The sequence below is a fragment of the Castor canadensis genome, chromosome 1 (genome assembly GCF_047511655.1).
Source record: "Castor canadensis chromosome 1, mCasCan1.hap1v2, whole genome shotgun sequence".
Lineage (NCBI taxonomy): Eukaryota > Metazoa > Chordata > Mammalia > Rodentia > Castoridae > Castor > Castor canadensis.
This window is the reverse complement of record NC_133386.1, coordinates 80904241-80918850: the sequence shown is the minus strand read 5'-3', so window position 1 is coordinate 80918850 and position 14610 is coordinate 80904241. Positions and strand designations below refer to the sequence as shown.

Here is a 14610-nt window from a genome sequence, read left to right as displayed (position 1 = left end):
TTTATCTAATTCATTTGTATTGATATTTGAAGCTTATTAACTATTGTGTCCTTAATGATTTTTAATTATATAATTAGTGAGTAGTATGATCTCAGTTAATGAAACGTGATGATTTTACCATTAGTGTGCTTAAACATTGAGGAATTTGTGAAGGTCAGCTTTGATGTTTTGTTTGCTTTTCATTAGCTTTATATTCATATAGAAAATGCTAAAAGTGCTATAAGTTGCCTATCTAAAATGGTACTTTTTTGCTTTATCTTATCAGCAGTCAGAGTAGCTACTGAACTTGGTGTTGTGAGTAAGATTGAATTGTAGGGAGAAAATCTTGCTATAGATTTTGAGTAGGAATAATACATGCATTGCTTTTTGAATGTCAGTGTTGCGCTTTCAGGCATATGCAAGCTTAATGGTCTGCCTCTCTGTATCATTTTCTCCTAGAATGACAGCTTAATAGTTTTCCTGGTTGGATTGTGTTAAAAATCTTTAAAGGCTACATTCACTAAAACATATGTCCAACGTTTGGGCAGCCAAAGTCTGTGCAGTCATTTTAACGGAGTGTAACATAGCAGCTCTATATTAGCACAGGTATCTTATTGTTAACGATACATTAGTCTACTTCCATTGAAGCATCACAGAGTACCCATATATGTGTACAAATTTTATTTCTTTGGGTATCAGTTAAAAATTAAATTTGAAAAAAAATCTATGCTAAAATACCATTAATTTGGAGTCTTATTTTTTAATAAATTATTTAAGGATATGCGGAAGTATACTTTTGCACTGTCTTAAAAATGGATTTTGTAATAGCATAAACAAATAAAAAAGGAACATGCAGAACATGAATGTTTGTAACAGTGGGTTTTTATCTAACTTTTGTGGAGTATCTGCCATGCTTTAAGCATGGTGCTTGACATCCTAAATAAACAGCTTTATTTATCATCATTAATAAAAACATGTGGGTGTGGGCAGAAAGGGGACAATGGGGAAAAGTCATGGAATGGCTAGACAAGGAGCAGTTATCAAGGTTCCAGCAGAACAGGAATGTTCTGTTGTTTGTAATGTTGTGTGTTTGGTATTGGGGTTGTGCTTGCTTTTCTTGTGACCCAATACTACGGATACTCAGCTACTCGAGGAGGAAGGAGCTACTTAAGTGTTGAGAAGACTCCTAGCCTTTTGTGCTGTTTTTAAAGTTTTCTTGACAGATCTTTTAAAGCCCTTGCAAGAAACAAAGTCTTTTTGTTTTAGAGTAGTTGACACAGAGAATAGTTATTCACAGTCCTAATCATTAATTGGCTTAACTTTCACTGGTACAATTTGTCACTTCAAACTCATTAGGGTTCCATCTGCCATAGGCCAGAATCCAGGAGCAGTTCTTAGTGGTGAAAAGTTAGAGAAGCAGATACTGGAAAATCCAGCCTTCTGTGATCTTTGGCTTTGATTGGTTCGGCTTTCATATTGAAAATTAAACACTTAAAAGTTATTTTCAAGTGGAGAAATATGTTTATCACAGAACGAAAATGATTTCTTCCCAAAAAAACAAACTCTAAAGTATTTTTAGTATTTATAGCTATAGTTATTTATTTTAAAAAGATTAATGTCAGTCTCCATTAAAAACACTGTATTAATCAAAATGCTAAACTTCATTATGGAAGTTCCCTGACAGTTGTAATAATTTCATCAGAATATCCAGTTGAACTACAGACAATGAAAATATATTCTCTTCAGTTCTGTAAATTTTTAGTGACCTCATCATAATATCAATGAAGTGTTAATAATTTCCAGAGAGGTATACAAAAAAGTAAATTTTAGGAATACTAGTAAATTAAAATTGTGAATGATTAAAGCACATACAAAATGGAATTTCTATCATAACTCACAAAATGTTTAAACTGTATTAAGGCAGTTAAATATATGCTACTTGTTTGAGAATATGACTGAAAATATCACTAAATTTTGGCATTTTCAGAATTTTGACAAGTTTATTTTTTACTTAATGCTTTCAGATTTAAGAGGTAATTTTTTGAGAATCAATAATGAAACTGAAATGTTTACTAAATTAAAAGACATATGAACACAAACTATTCAGTTCTGAGCAGGGCACATTGTAATCCTTGTTTATAATTAGTATCATTATTTCTGATTCTTTTCTGACCACATTCTCTCTTACTTGTTTGTGTACAGCGTCAATTTCCACAAATTTAGTGTGATTCCTTCCTATTTTGTGTGCCCTCTAGTTCTTGGTGCTTTAGGAATTTCTGGAATTACTTCTGTGTCTGTCAGCATATCTCCTCATCTAAGAACACATACTTTTATGTAACACACATACACACTCACACACACACGCACACACACACAGGTGTTGAAGAACTTGACCTTCTCAGACACCTGTGGTCCTTTCTCATTTGTCTCATGTCCTCTAGCTTGAGACCTTAGTTGGGACCTGGCTACAATCCCTACCTGCAGTGGCTCACACAGAGTGTGGTAGGGGAGACTGACTTTGTGATTTTAGTGTGCTATTTTGTAGCTAGAGTCTGGGACCTTAGGAGTCCCTTGTTTCTGAAGTTAGTCCTAAGATAGCATTAAAAAAATCATTTTGTTTCTTGGGAAGATTTTTTATTGTACTGTACCTCATAGTTATCTTCAGCATCACTTCAAGACCTTTCTCTTTATTTTTACCTATTCTAGACTCACTGAGAATGCTGTCAATAATCTAAAACTACATAAAATGTGCCTTCTGCTCAATTCCTTCACTACCATTCCTCAGGAGAAACAATTTCCAGTAATTTGGAAGCAATCTTTGAAGTTGTTTACACATCAGCTCAATGTGCAGACAGAAAAAATTGTTTTTCACAAAATGAGATGGTATTGTCCTGTAGCTTGTTTATTTTGCCAATGGTTTTATTATGGGCATCTTTCCATGTGGTTAGTCTTTTTTAGATGTCTGCATGATAGTCAACAGTACTGAAGTATATTGGTGTGTTAAAGCCATCTCCCTGCTGTAGGATACTCAAGTCTCCAGATTTCATCTGCTTATATATCATGCTGCTTGTCATTGGAAACTTTTGTCCTGGATCTTCTGTTCTTAGGTTTCTCACCTCCCTCCCCAGGCTGCAGGAAGCCTAAGTTGCCTGCCCTGCTTGCTGGTTGGCACTCAGTGATCACCCTAAGTGTTGTTACTTGATCTTGGGCAGGCTGGGCTCAGGTAAAAAGGACTAGCTCATAGGGCGGAGATTTAGGGTAAGACCAGCATTTTTTATAGAAGTTTCTCATTTCTAATTGCTAGAAATTTAACATGCTCCATTAGCTAGGATGGATATTGACTTACACACTTTGTGGCTGAGTTCTGGTTTTACATCTTTAAGAAAGCTCTGATTGTCAAATCTTTTTTTTTTCTTCTTAATTGATTAAGAAGAAACATCTTTCAGATGTCAGAACATCTTTCAGAGAATACTTTTTGGTTTTTTCTTGATTGTAGAGTATTTTTATGTCTTTATGATTCTATCTAGGTACATTAAAGTTTTATTTGACTCTTAAAATGGCATAGTTAATCAACAGTCAAAAAAAGCTAAAAACCAATCTCCATTGTTAGCATTTCATTGGAGGGAGGGTGGTATTCATTAAGGTGTTCATAAAACTTTATGTTTTCAGTCAACTATTTGCTTAGTATACACAGTAACTTATTTCTGTCATGGCTACTGGCCATATCTTGGAGTTTAACATCTGTTGGCTGAAACTGCTTCCATATTCTAAATTCTAAAAGGCAATTGTCTAGAATTAACGAAATCTTTTATTTCAGATATATATTTTTGCTGGGAAGATTTCACTGCATATTCATAAAATAGATTTTAAGAAAGATAATAAATTGTTAGGAGCTTAGAGAAGAAATCACCACTTCTGTGATAACATTTCATTGTATTTTAAGTAATAACTTGCTGTTGATTTTAATAGTTTTTCCTCCCAGCACAGCTGGCATCCTGCAATGATATCATAGCTACACTATTTGATTTATTATTGTACAGGGTATGTCATGCACAGTGTGAACAACTATCTTAAATAACTGAGATATATCCTTATTGTTTGTGGCACTTTCCACATTAAGTGGAGCTGTGCTCACTAACCAGATTTTAGTGCACGCTAACAAGAAGGGTCATGTCCCTTCCACTCTCATGGTGACTTTGCACTGCTAGGTTTCCTTGGGTATTTAGTAGGGTCTCCTTTTCCTTTGCAATAACTTTTTGTGAAATTTTTGTCTTTTCCCTTTCCCCAAACAGTATTTCCTAAGATTATTGTTATTTACACGTAAATATACCCCAAAATGAAAAGATACTTTCATTTTTAAAGTGATACAAGGAAAAAATTGATACTGAGATATGAAAATGGTAATTCCATTTATAACACAAAAATATCTTATAAAATAGGCATGCATTAAATTACATGCTGCACAGAATTACTAATCTCATTTTTCTTTTATACTGGGTCTATAAGCTACATTAAAATTTTTTAGCACTATAAAAATCATAAACCATCTAGCTGAAAGGGAGTTGTAGCTTATTAAGCATAAAATCAACTGTTTTTATATTATTTATTGAAATTAAATTATTTTTATTACTTCATGAAAGTTGCTATCAAATGCTTGAAATATATGTTCTCTTCAACATGGAGTTTTTCTTTTCATTTTCAGTCTGTGATCAAAACAGGGCGACTGCTGATCAGTCATGAGGCTCCCTTGACAGGCGGCTTTGCATCTGAGATCAGCTCTACGGTTCAGGTAGAGTAACTTCCTGGCCAAGATTTTAACATTTGTGCAATTGTACATGCCTTTTCCAGAAGGAAAAAGTTGACTTATCACAGAATAATAAAGCGTGCACTTTTTGGAAATGTACATTTTTCATTTTGTCTGCAGTGTCCTTCAGTTCATGGTATGATTACATCTTCTAGAAAAGAAATTTTAGATTAATAAAAGTAGAAAACTTTATGGGAAGAAGAAAGTTTGAAATGAGGTTAATACACTAACTTCAGTTATATTTGCTAGGTTAATGGGAAAAGAAAACTTAAATTTGAAGCTAATAGCTCTCTTTTAATAAAACTTAAGGTTGTTGACTGTGAAATGGTTTAAAAACTTTCTTTTTAAAAATGTTCTCGTAAGATACTGCATATGTGAAAAAATTCTTACACATTTCTTTCTGGAGGATTTTTACTTAAAAATTTTATTCATATTTAAATTTCAACCTGATTGTTGTCTTTTAATAACATTTAAGGTTATTATGAAATGGTTTGATTATGAAATGCATAATATGATGTGCATAATTTAAAGGAGTTTCATTTTTCCTAATCTTTTAAGTTAAAAGCTAAGTATTTTAAATGTTAAGCACATACATTTTAAATTCAGAAGATCTTTGCAGTTTGCAAACATTTTACTTCTCTTTCCTGGTGTTACGGTGCTTTAAATATAAAGATACATGTAAGTAGAGAATTCCTTTGAGTTCTTGGCTTAATAACTTGATGTATAATTATGAGGAGTAAGTTAATGGTAAGAATCTATTTTTATCCTTTTAACAATAAACAGTGATTTTTACCAATAAGATATTTTAAAGTACTAATTGGTAAAACTATGTACATTTAAAAATTATATGAAACAAATTTAAACATAATGTTTCAAAAACTAGATCAAAATAATTCATCATTATATTCAGTCAAAAACTCTGCCATTATTGTAGGTTATATACAATCACAACAAAGGAAAGCAAACATCAGAGTTTTGTAAATATGTTGTTTTCCCATTTATTTAATTACTATCATTTAAATACTATGAGTACCTGGTATTTATTGTATACTTTATTCATGGAGTAGCATAATGTACTAAATTTGCAAAAAGTGAGGGTTGCAAAAATGAATCACTATAATACTAAGATGTTATTTTAAGCCAGAGGCAAAACTAGAAAAAAGAAACCAGATTTTATGACTTCTAGCTAATATGTAGTATTCTGAGTCATTTAAAAATCATAATGACTATTGCTAATAGGAACTTGATTTTGGCCACTGATTGCTTATTGTTATGTCAAAAGTTTTATTTGCACATAATTATAAAAGGAAAACTAGTAGAATGTAGGCAGAATTAGAAATTATAGCTTTTGTGAAGTTTACTTTTTCTAAGTAGGCTTTTAAAATTTGATCTCCATAAATTATTGGTAGGCTGCAGTAGAGTATATACGTATTTTTCAGACTGGAAGGGCCTTGGAAAGATGATCTAGTCTAGTGTCTCGTGGTTTTGAATAATGCATGGATTTGTCTTTATGGAAAAATGTCTCTCAGGCCCCAAGAATACATTAGTGAGTCCTGGTTTGGGCAACTATGTTAAGAGTTAAACACAGTCATTGTAACCAGTTAACACCAAAAATCATAAATATCATCAAACTCAGATCCTGAAACTATGTGATAATAGCTCTTGGAAAATGTTGTCAGAAAGATTTCCCCCAATGTAATCTTATGTATAGCATAACACGAAAACACCCAAACAAGGCAACTTGTAACATTCTCAGACTCCAAAGAATATATTCATAGATCCTCAGGTGTTCTCAGGCACGTGGGAAACAATGATCTAAATCAAAGATATTCCTTTTACCTATTAGTGTTTATCAGCCAGAGTGCTGTGACTTCCCCAGTGTAGTGAGACAGGGAGGATCTGGCACTAGGGAAGCAATCCTGAGTCAATGTTAAGTGTATACATATGCATTCTTTATTCAAAATCCACTGTCCCCCAAATGAAGCTAGAAATTTTGGATTCATTATAACGTTCTGTTTTCCATGGTAAAATTATTCAGCCAGGGAACCACAAAATGAATTAGGCAACACTGTGAATTTGTAGGGAGGGTCTGTATTTAATATTGTGGGTAATTAGAATTTTGATTTGTTAATATGAGAGTGAACTTGAAAATGTTCACAGTTATTTTTGCTTAATTCACATTTCATTTGTGCAAACATGGAGTGTAGAAAATGAGTTTTAGTCAAATTTAATGAGTACAGTATCCCCAAATGTTTGTCTTTTGTGGCTTTTATCTACTGATAAAAGAGATTAAAAAAAGAAAGAAGTTAGACACTTGAAATCTTTTTCGTTCTCACTTGCAGTGTTTATATATAATTTTGAATGAGCTGAATAATAAAATCTACCTTTTATTAATTATTTTCTGCACATATTCCACTAAACACACTAGACCATACACAGTGTCTTCCCCTCCTTCTGCGTTCTAAGTGAAACTTGTACCAAATTACTGGTTTTGTTGGGTTGTTTAAACTGAAATCGCTTAAGTGTGAGTTGCAGTCATTTTCAACCTTTGGATCAGTTCATATTTCTGCAAAATATATTTCATTGTGTGTATCTTGTAAGGTTAAAAAAGATCAAACAGTGTGAAGATGTTGAAAGCCAATTTTTTAGCACAGTGGGAAAAAATGTACACAGAGAACTTTTATTGTTGTTTTGGAAAAGAAAAAGAAGTTCAAAAGTATGGATACGAATGCTTTATAAATTTGGCTACTGTTGATTAAAATACTGAGTTATTCTCATTGATGTATCAGTGAATCTAATTTTATGTGAGAAGTGAGTAGAAAAATTTTGGTCCACAGGTACTATTTTGTAGAAGATATCTGATAGCTTTTGATAAGCTAATGGTTAATCCTACAAAATTACTGTTAAAGTATTTTAAGAGATGATTATTAACACTAAAATTGCTGTTTTTAAGTACATGAAATTCTGAGAACATCTGAAACTTTGAAATATTCTGTTTTATTTGAATTTTAAATTATCCGTATTAAAAAACATAAAGAGAATACATTACTACAGACAGTATCCTTTTACATTTTGTAATTATAATAGAAACATATAATGTACTTCCAAACATTAAATATCAAATAAGAAACATTTTTGCAGTGTTACTGTGATATTGGCACTAACTATGAAAAGATTATTTTTAGGTATACAGATAAAATATAAAAAGAATGAATATAAAAAGTCATCATTTATTTACATAACCCTTTAATTTATAGCAGATGGCTTCCATCAGACAAGTAGTTCAGTGTCCATATCTTAAGTTTTCAAGCCTCTTGTTTCTTTTTCAAATAGCCATTTATTTTATTATTAAAATATTTACTGTTAACAATCTTAGTGTGAAGAAATGCAAAACCCACAGAACTGATTAGATTACTTTATACTTTACATTGATTAGATATACAAATTTCAAACATTAATAGTTTCTTCTAAAATTACTATATATATATAAATAAATGCTTACAAAAATTTTTAAAACAGTGCATTTAATCAAGAACTGCTTTGCATTTTTATTGGATTTAATTTGAAAGTTAACTGAGAGACAGAACAAGCTGAGGTTTGGTATATTTGCCCCCCTACCCCAAAGATTTCTTGGTCAGTCATCCAAAGCTTCACTGTCTCTGCCCGTCTAATTTTACATTCCCATCTGTTCTCACTTTGGGAGGAGGGAACGTTTTCCTTCTTTTTTTTCATTTCACACATACTGAAATTTGAAGTACTTCTTGAAATCATGCATTTTGCACTCTGGATTGTAGAAAAGTGCAAAGACAACATAGTTAGGTAATTCATTGACCTTTTCATTGTGAGGTTGAACAGAGGTTTCATTGCCTAAGAAAATTGCATAAATTAATATTTTGGGGTGCTGCGAAATTTCAGCTTTATGTGACCACAGATTTTTTAAAAAAACAATGTCTTTACAAAAAAGCACTAAGCTAATATTATCCATTTTAAATTCCTCCAAATTAATTTATATGTTCTAGAATGCAATGCTCCACATAAGACGTTATTTATTTCAACGTCAAGACCCAATAATGTATGGTATTTTAGCAGATTTAAATAGCATAATTTCTTTAAGTGTTATAGAAACCAACCATTATTATTAATTATGACACATTCCCATAATGATAAAATAAATCTTGAGTCTGGTATAATCATGTGATTATAGAAATAATATATTTATTTATTTTTCTGGATTCAATGCACAATAAGAGCGCCAAAAATTTTAGGGATTGTGGTTGGCTTAAAAGTTTGAATTTTCTTTTTCCCCCCTGAACACATGGAAGCAATAAGTTTGCAATGAAGAGTCCAATTGGAGAGGATGGGAAGTTTCCATACCATTGTTTTATCCTCTCTGTGCGGTCTCTTTTCTGAGAATAAGAATTCAGAAATTGTGCGTACTGATATATATATTTTTAAGGTAATCAGATCCTGATAGTTTGAAAGGATTTTTATAGGACCTACATGAGTCATTGTGTAAAAGGAAAGTTTCATAACTTTCAACGAAAGGAATTTTGCTTTTCTCACTGTTTCATGTTAGAGATGTTTATTCAAAGGGACTTTTTTCTTATAAAATTAAGGAATTGTATTTAAATACACCATTCTGAAAAAGGGAAAAGGTCCTAAGTGGTCTTGAGTTTTTGCCGTTGTGGAAAATATGTTTTATTAAGATTACAGTGTTGATCAATTATGAATCATCAGAGAAAACTGATGATTTGATGAATAGTAATTTGATGAATAGGTTACTGCATTTTGTATTCTCAATTTTTTAAAAATGTGTTTATCAGTGATGGAGAACATTTGTCAAAAACAGATAAAACAATCAGGAGAACTATACTTTTTTTGCTAAAAGATGGAGCCAGAGCATCAGGAAAGCAGTTTTGCACAAAGTGTTCAAGGTTGCCTTTTAAAAGTGTGGTTTTGCCCTGAAGCCTGTTGCATATTCTGAAAACAGCTTCTTTGGCCAAAGATAGGAATTGAAGTCTAAATCTCTCCAGAATGCATCATGGATAGAGCTCTTTTATGACTGTTTATAGTTAAATACATGTCATATTCAGTCCCTGTCTTGATCTCTTTCTAGGTCGTCTTCTTTGCTGGGTGTGTAAGCATGACCAAGTTTCTCCTTCTCTTTCCAGTCTTTCCTGGGCAGTCTCAACTGTTTGCTTGGCTATTCTTGAAACCTTCAAAGTTGAAACCTTCATATTGGACCTGATATTGAGCTTTAGAGTCAAAATTCTAATTTCTGTCTAATTTTGGTGATGATACAAAGTTTATATAATAAAATGGTTTGCGTGAAAGGATTTAAACAGGAAACAGTGATAATAGGTAGAAATGAGCACGTGGATATTTGTCAGTAACCACGACAAATATCCAAGTGCTTATCTTGCTTATCTCCAAGTGAACTCATTTCTCTGTAGCTCTTTCTGGATCTTTTAAACTGTCTTATCTTTGTCTCCACCCTGTCATCTTTCATAGCATTACCAGCATTGTTTTCTTAACACACATCAAATCCTGTCCATTCTCTGCTTTAACACCTCCAATAGATCTTCTTTAAGTGCAACAGTAAGATCTTTTTGTCAGCATTCAAAATCCTTGTCTACCTAAACCAGTATTTCCAGTGTTATTTCTCTCATCCATTTTTGACTTCTGTATGGTGGTCACACTGGGCACTGCCTGAATGAAATTCATTCCTGTCCTTTATTGAGTGCTTTGGGTGCAACTTTATTATGGGCATTTGATCTCAGAAATGGAGTCCCTTGTTTTAGAATTTATTAGAAGAAATAGATGATAAACAATAATTATAGTAATGGAGTCCACAAGAGTATAGTATTCAGAGGACTGCAGGGTTATTAAAATACTTGATCAGCTAACCCAGATAGGACAGCTGACTTAACCCTTGGAGGCTGAGTACGACCCTGGGAGTGAAAATGGGTAAGTATTCCAAGTAGAAGGAACACTGTGAGGAAAAGGGCACTGAGATAATTTGCTATTTTAAGGATCAAAGTGGTTTTGGTGTGGTTAGAGTAGCATGCTAAACTATATAGCATGAGATAAGGATTGACAAGTAGGTTGGAATAAGAGCCTAAAGAATCTTAAGTGTAATAATTAAGGAATGCATTTTGTGTGGAGGAAACATATGACAGAGGAGAGCCATCTCACACATATAAAAATTCCAGTTTTCCCATAAAATATATCTAAAATATACTTTACAGAGTTCTTAAAAAATGATAAGTAACTAGGAACTCAGAAATAATTATTATGTAAAACAGAAGGGTATAATTAAAAGATTTTAAGTAGAGGGTTAGTATAGATGGATTGACAAATTACAAAAACTGGAAGTGTGTTGAAGAAAAATCAGGGAGGGGTGAGGTAGCAAGTGTGGAGATTTGTTAACAGGTATCTCAGTAATCTAGATGAGATATTTAAGAGTCTTCTAATTCAAGGACATAAGAGTAAGGTTGGCAAGGAACATGAGTTTTGGAATAGGAAAGAGAATCTGAAAGAATTACTTGCTGACTGATTAGATAGGCATGGGGCTGGGACTGAAGTGGATGATGGAAGTTTAGACAGAAGTCAAGAATAAGACATAGGTATTTCTTGGATGGTTTCTTAAGAGAGATGTGGTTTCACTGGGATGGAAAATATCACTGGAAAAGAAGTTTGAGCCCATCTTTTATGGAAGATGATAGATATCTTTTATATTTGTAGAATTTAAGATAGGGATGAAAGTTGTTTTACCAGGGCTTAGGAGAGCAGCTAAAATGTAGGAAAATATTAAGGGTTTATCATCTAGTTGATGGCCAAAGTCATGAGTATAGACATGAGCTTGCAGAAAAGAAGACTGTCTTAAGCAGGAAAAGTTTCTGAAGAGGAAGTCCTCTACGTATACCAATATGTTAAGCGAAAAAGAGGAAGAAGAGTTGTGAAAGAGTGTAAAATGGAGTGGCTAGAGAGAAGAAAGTCAGCAGGAGACCACCACTACAGTGGATAAACAGGGAAAGTTTCACCATGGAGTATATGGCCCAAAGTATTAAGTGCTGCCCAAGTTTATATCACCTAAAGATTGACATTTTATACCATAGCTATATCAACTGGAAGACATTGGTGATTTTGGTGTAAGCAGAAGCATGGTCACAATGGGAGTCATTGTATTTATGCTGCTGAGTGAATGAGTGAAGACTTGAAACAGTGAATATAGATGACTGTTTCAAGAAGCTTGTCTCTTAAGGAAAGGACGAGAATATAGTACAGTAGCTCCCACTTACCTATGGTCTCACTTTCTATAGTTTCAGCTACCCACAGTTAACTAAAAATATGTAATGGAAAATTCCAGAAATGAGCAATTTGTAAATGTTACATTGTAGGTCATTCTGAACAGTGTGATGAAATATCTCCCAGGATGTGAACATTTCTTTGTCCAGTGTATCTGCTCTGTATACACTACTTGCCCAGTAGACTAGTCTTGGTTATCAAGCCAACTCTTACAGTATCTTAATGCTTATGTTTAAGTAACCCTTACTTTAAATAAAAATGGCTCCAAAGCTCAAGAGTAATGATGGTGGCAATTTTATTACAGGATATCATTATAATTGTTTTATTTTTTCATGAATTATTATTGTCAATCTCTTATTGTATATAATTTATAAATTGAGCTTTATCTTTGGTACATGTGTATGGGGAAACATTCTATTATGGTTTGGTACTATTGGTGGTATTAGGCATCTCCTAGGGGCTTAGAACCTACTCTGTGTGTATATGGGAGGAGTACTATTGTTAGAATAGTCTCAATCCCTATTTACTCAGGAAAGAATGCCATTTTCTCAATTTGAAGCCTTCCCTGAAAGCCTCCTAAACTTCCTATCCTCACTGTCTCTCCCCTTCCCTTCCGGCCAATTTCAAATATATCTTAAATCTGTACTTCTCTTTCCCATTTCCCTAATAAATTCAAAATGAATTGAAAAAAGAAAAGTAAATCAGAAAACCTGAGAGAAAATGTAAGACATTTCTAAATAACAACAAAAAAAGGTACTTCTGCCATGGCTAAGATTTCAAGCACCGTATGGAATAAGAGTAATGATGGTGGACAACCTTGACCTGATATTGCAGGACATGCTTTCAGTTTTCCCCCATTCAGTATAATATTGGCAGAGGTTTGCCTTATATAGCCTTTATTATGTTGAGGTATGATCCTTCTCTTCCCTGTGTTTTCAGGTTTTTTATCATGAAGGGATATTGGATTTTGTTTTGTCTTTTTTTTTTAATTGAGTTGATTGTGTGATTCTTGTCCTTGCTTCTGTTTATGTGCTGTGTTACATTTATTATTGTGCTTTATTGGACCATCCTTGCCTTCCTAGAATGAAATCAACTTGATCATGGTATATGACTTTTTAAATGTGTTGTTGATTTGGTTTGAAAGTATTTGATTGAGTATTTTTACCTCATATGATCATCAAGGAAGTTGGCCTACACTTTTCTATTTTGGTTGTCTCCTTATCCAGTTTTGCTATCTGAGTGATACTGCATTAGAATGAGCTTGGAAGTATTCCTTCTCTTTCTATTTTGTGGAAGAGTTTGGGGAGCATTGGTGTTAGCTCTTCTTTGAAGGTTTGCTAGAATTCAACTTTGAATCTGTCTCATTCTGGAAATTTTTTTATAGGAAAATGGATGGAACTGGAGTTAATTATTTTAAGTGAAGGTAAGCTAGTTTCACAAGCTAGTTCTCACATTTTCTTCATATGCAGAATCTAGGTAGGGGAGAAAATGGACATGAAAGCAAAAGGGGGACTGTGAGGAATGTGGATGGGAGAACGGAGGGGGGATGAAAGACAAGAAAGAAATAGAGGGGGTGAATATGAACAAAGAACATTATATGCATATATAGAAATGTCACAGTGAAAACGCTTTGTATAATTAATATGTGTTAAAAAGCAGCGGGCTTAATCATATTGTCATAGATTAATATATTTGCATAAAATGAATTTTTTGTATGACAGAAAAGAACAACTAAAAAGAGAATGACAACTACGGACATGTTAGAACACATAACAAAACATTAATGTGTATTTACTAAGTGTTCTTAAGTGTTAATAAGGAAATTAATATGACTTAAATAATTTTAATAGCTTTATTGCATTGTTGAATCAGCATGCATTAATGAGGGCATTTTATTATGATAATTCATACATGTGTACAGTGTACTTTGAACAAGCCCTGCCCTGCATTATATCCCCATTTCCCCCTCCATTGCCCTCCTTTGTAAACAGTGTTTGATGGGTTTTAAGAGGTCAGAGATAGATCATTTATTTATGAATAAATGTGTTATTTTAAAAATGAGATGTGGATATCATTTGATACTCATGAGAATGATACCTTAAAAAATGAATTCTATTTGGTGCTGAGATGGTGCAGGGTAACTGTAGAAATTGGTTCATCTTTCCAGGTAATCAGTTTGGAAACGTCTATCAAGACTGCCCTAAGTGTATATATCCTGACTCAGGAATTCTAGCAATCCTCCCTTAGGAGTTAACGCACAAAAATATATATTCTTCTTGAGCTATTTATGTGATAGGGAAATATTGGAAACTATGTTAATGACAAGAGGGATTTTTTTGTAATTTATATTTATCTATATGATGACTATTATGGACTTATTAAAATTAAGCATATCTGGCATTTATAACATTCGTATGTGTATAATATTAAATAAAAATCCATATACAACTCCACAGGTTTTTGACTTGCTCAATTTTGTGAAGAAAAACATGTATGCATGCAAAAAGAAACTGGCAAAG

At 32.9% G+C, this 14610-nt stretch overlaps 1 protein-coding gene across 5 annotated transcripts in view; it reads left to right on the top strand.

Moving 5' to 3' along the window:
* Bckdhb (branched chain keto acid dehydrogenase E1 subunit beta) overlaps positions 1–14610 on the top strand; it is a 184720-nt gene that overhangs the window by 125914 nt on the left and 44196 nt on the right. For 3 of the 5 annotated variants that reach the window (XM_074079108.1, XM_074079087.1, XM_020181936.2), the window contains one exon: positions 4682–4768. The exons of 1 other annotated variant lie outside the window; for it this stretch is intronic. In XM_074079108.1, coding sequence (XP_073935209.1) covers positions 4682–4768 — 87 coding nt within the window. Of the gene's footprint in view, positions 1–4681; positions 4769–14610 lie in introns of those variants that run through there. One more of the 5 variants, XR_012449745.1, reaches the window with a different exon arrangement.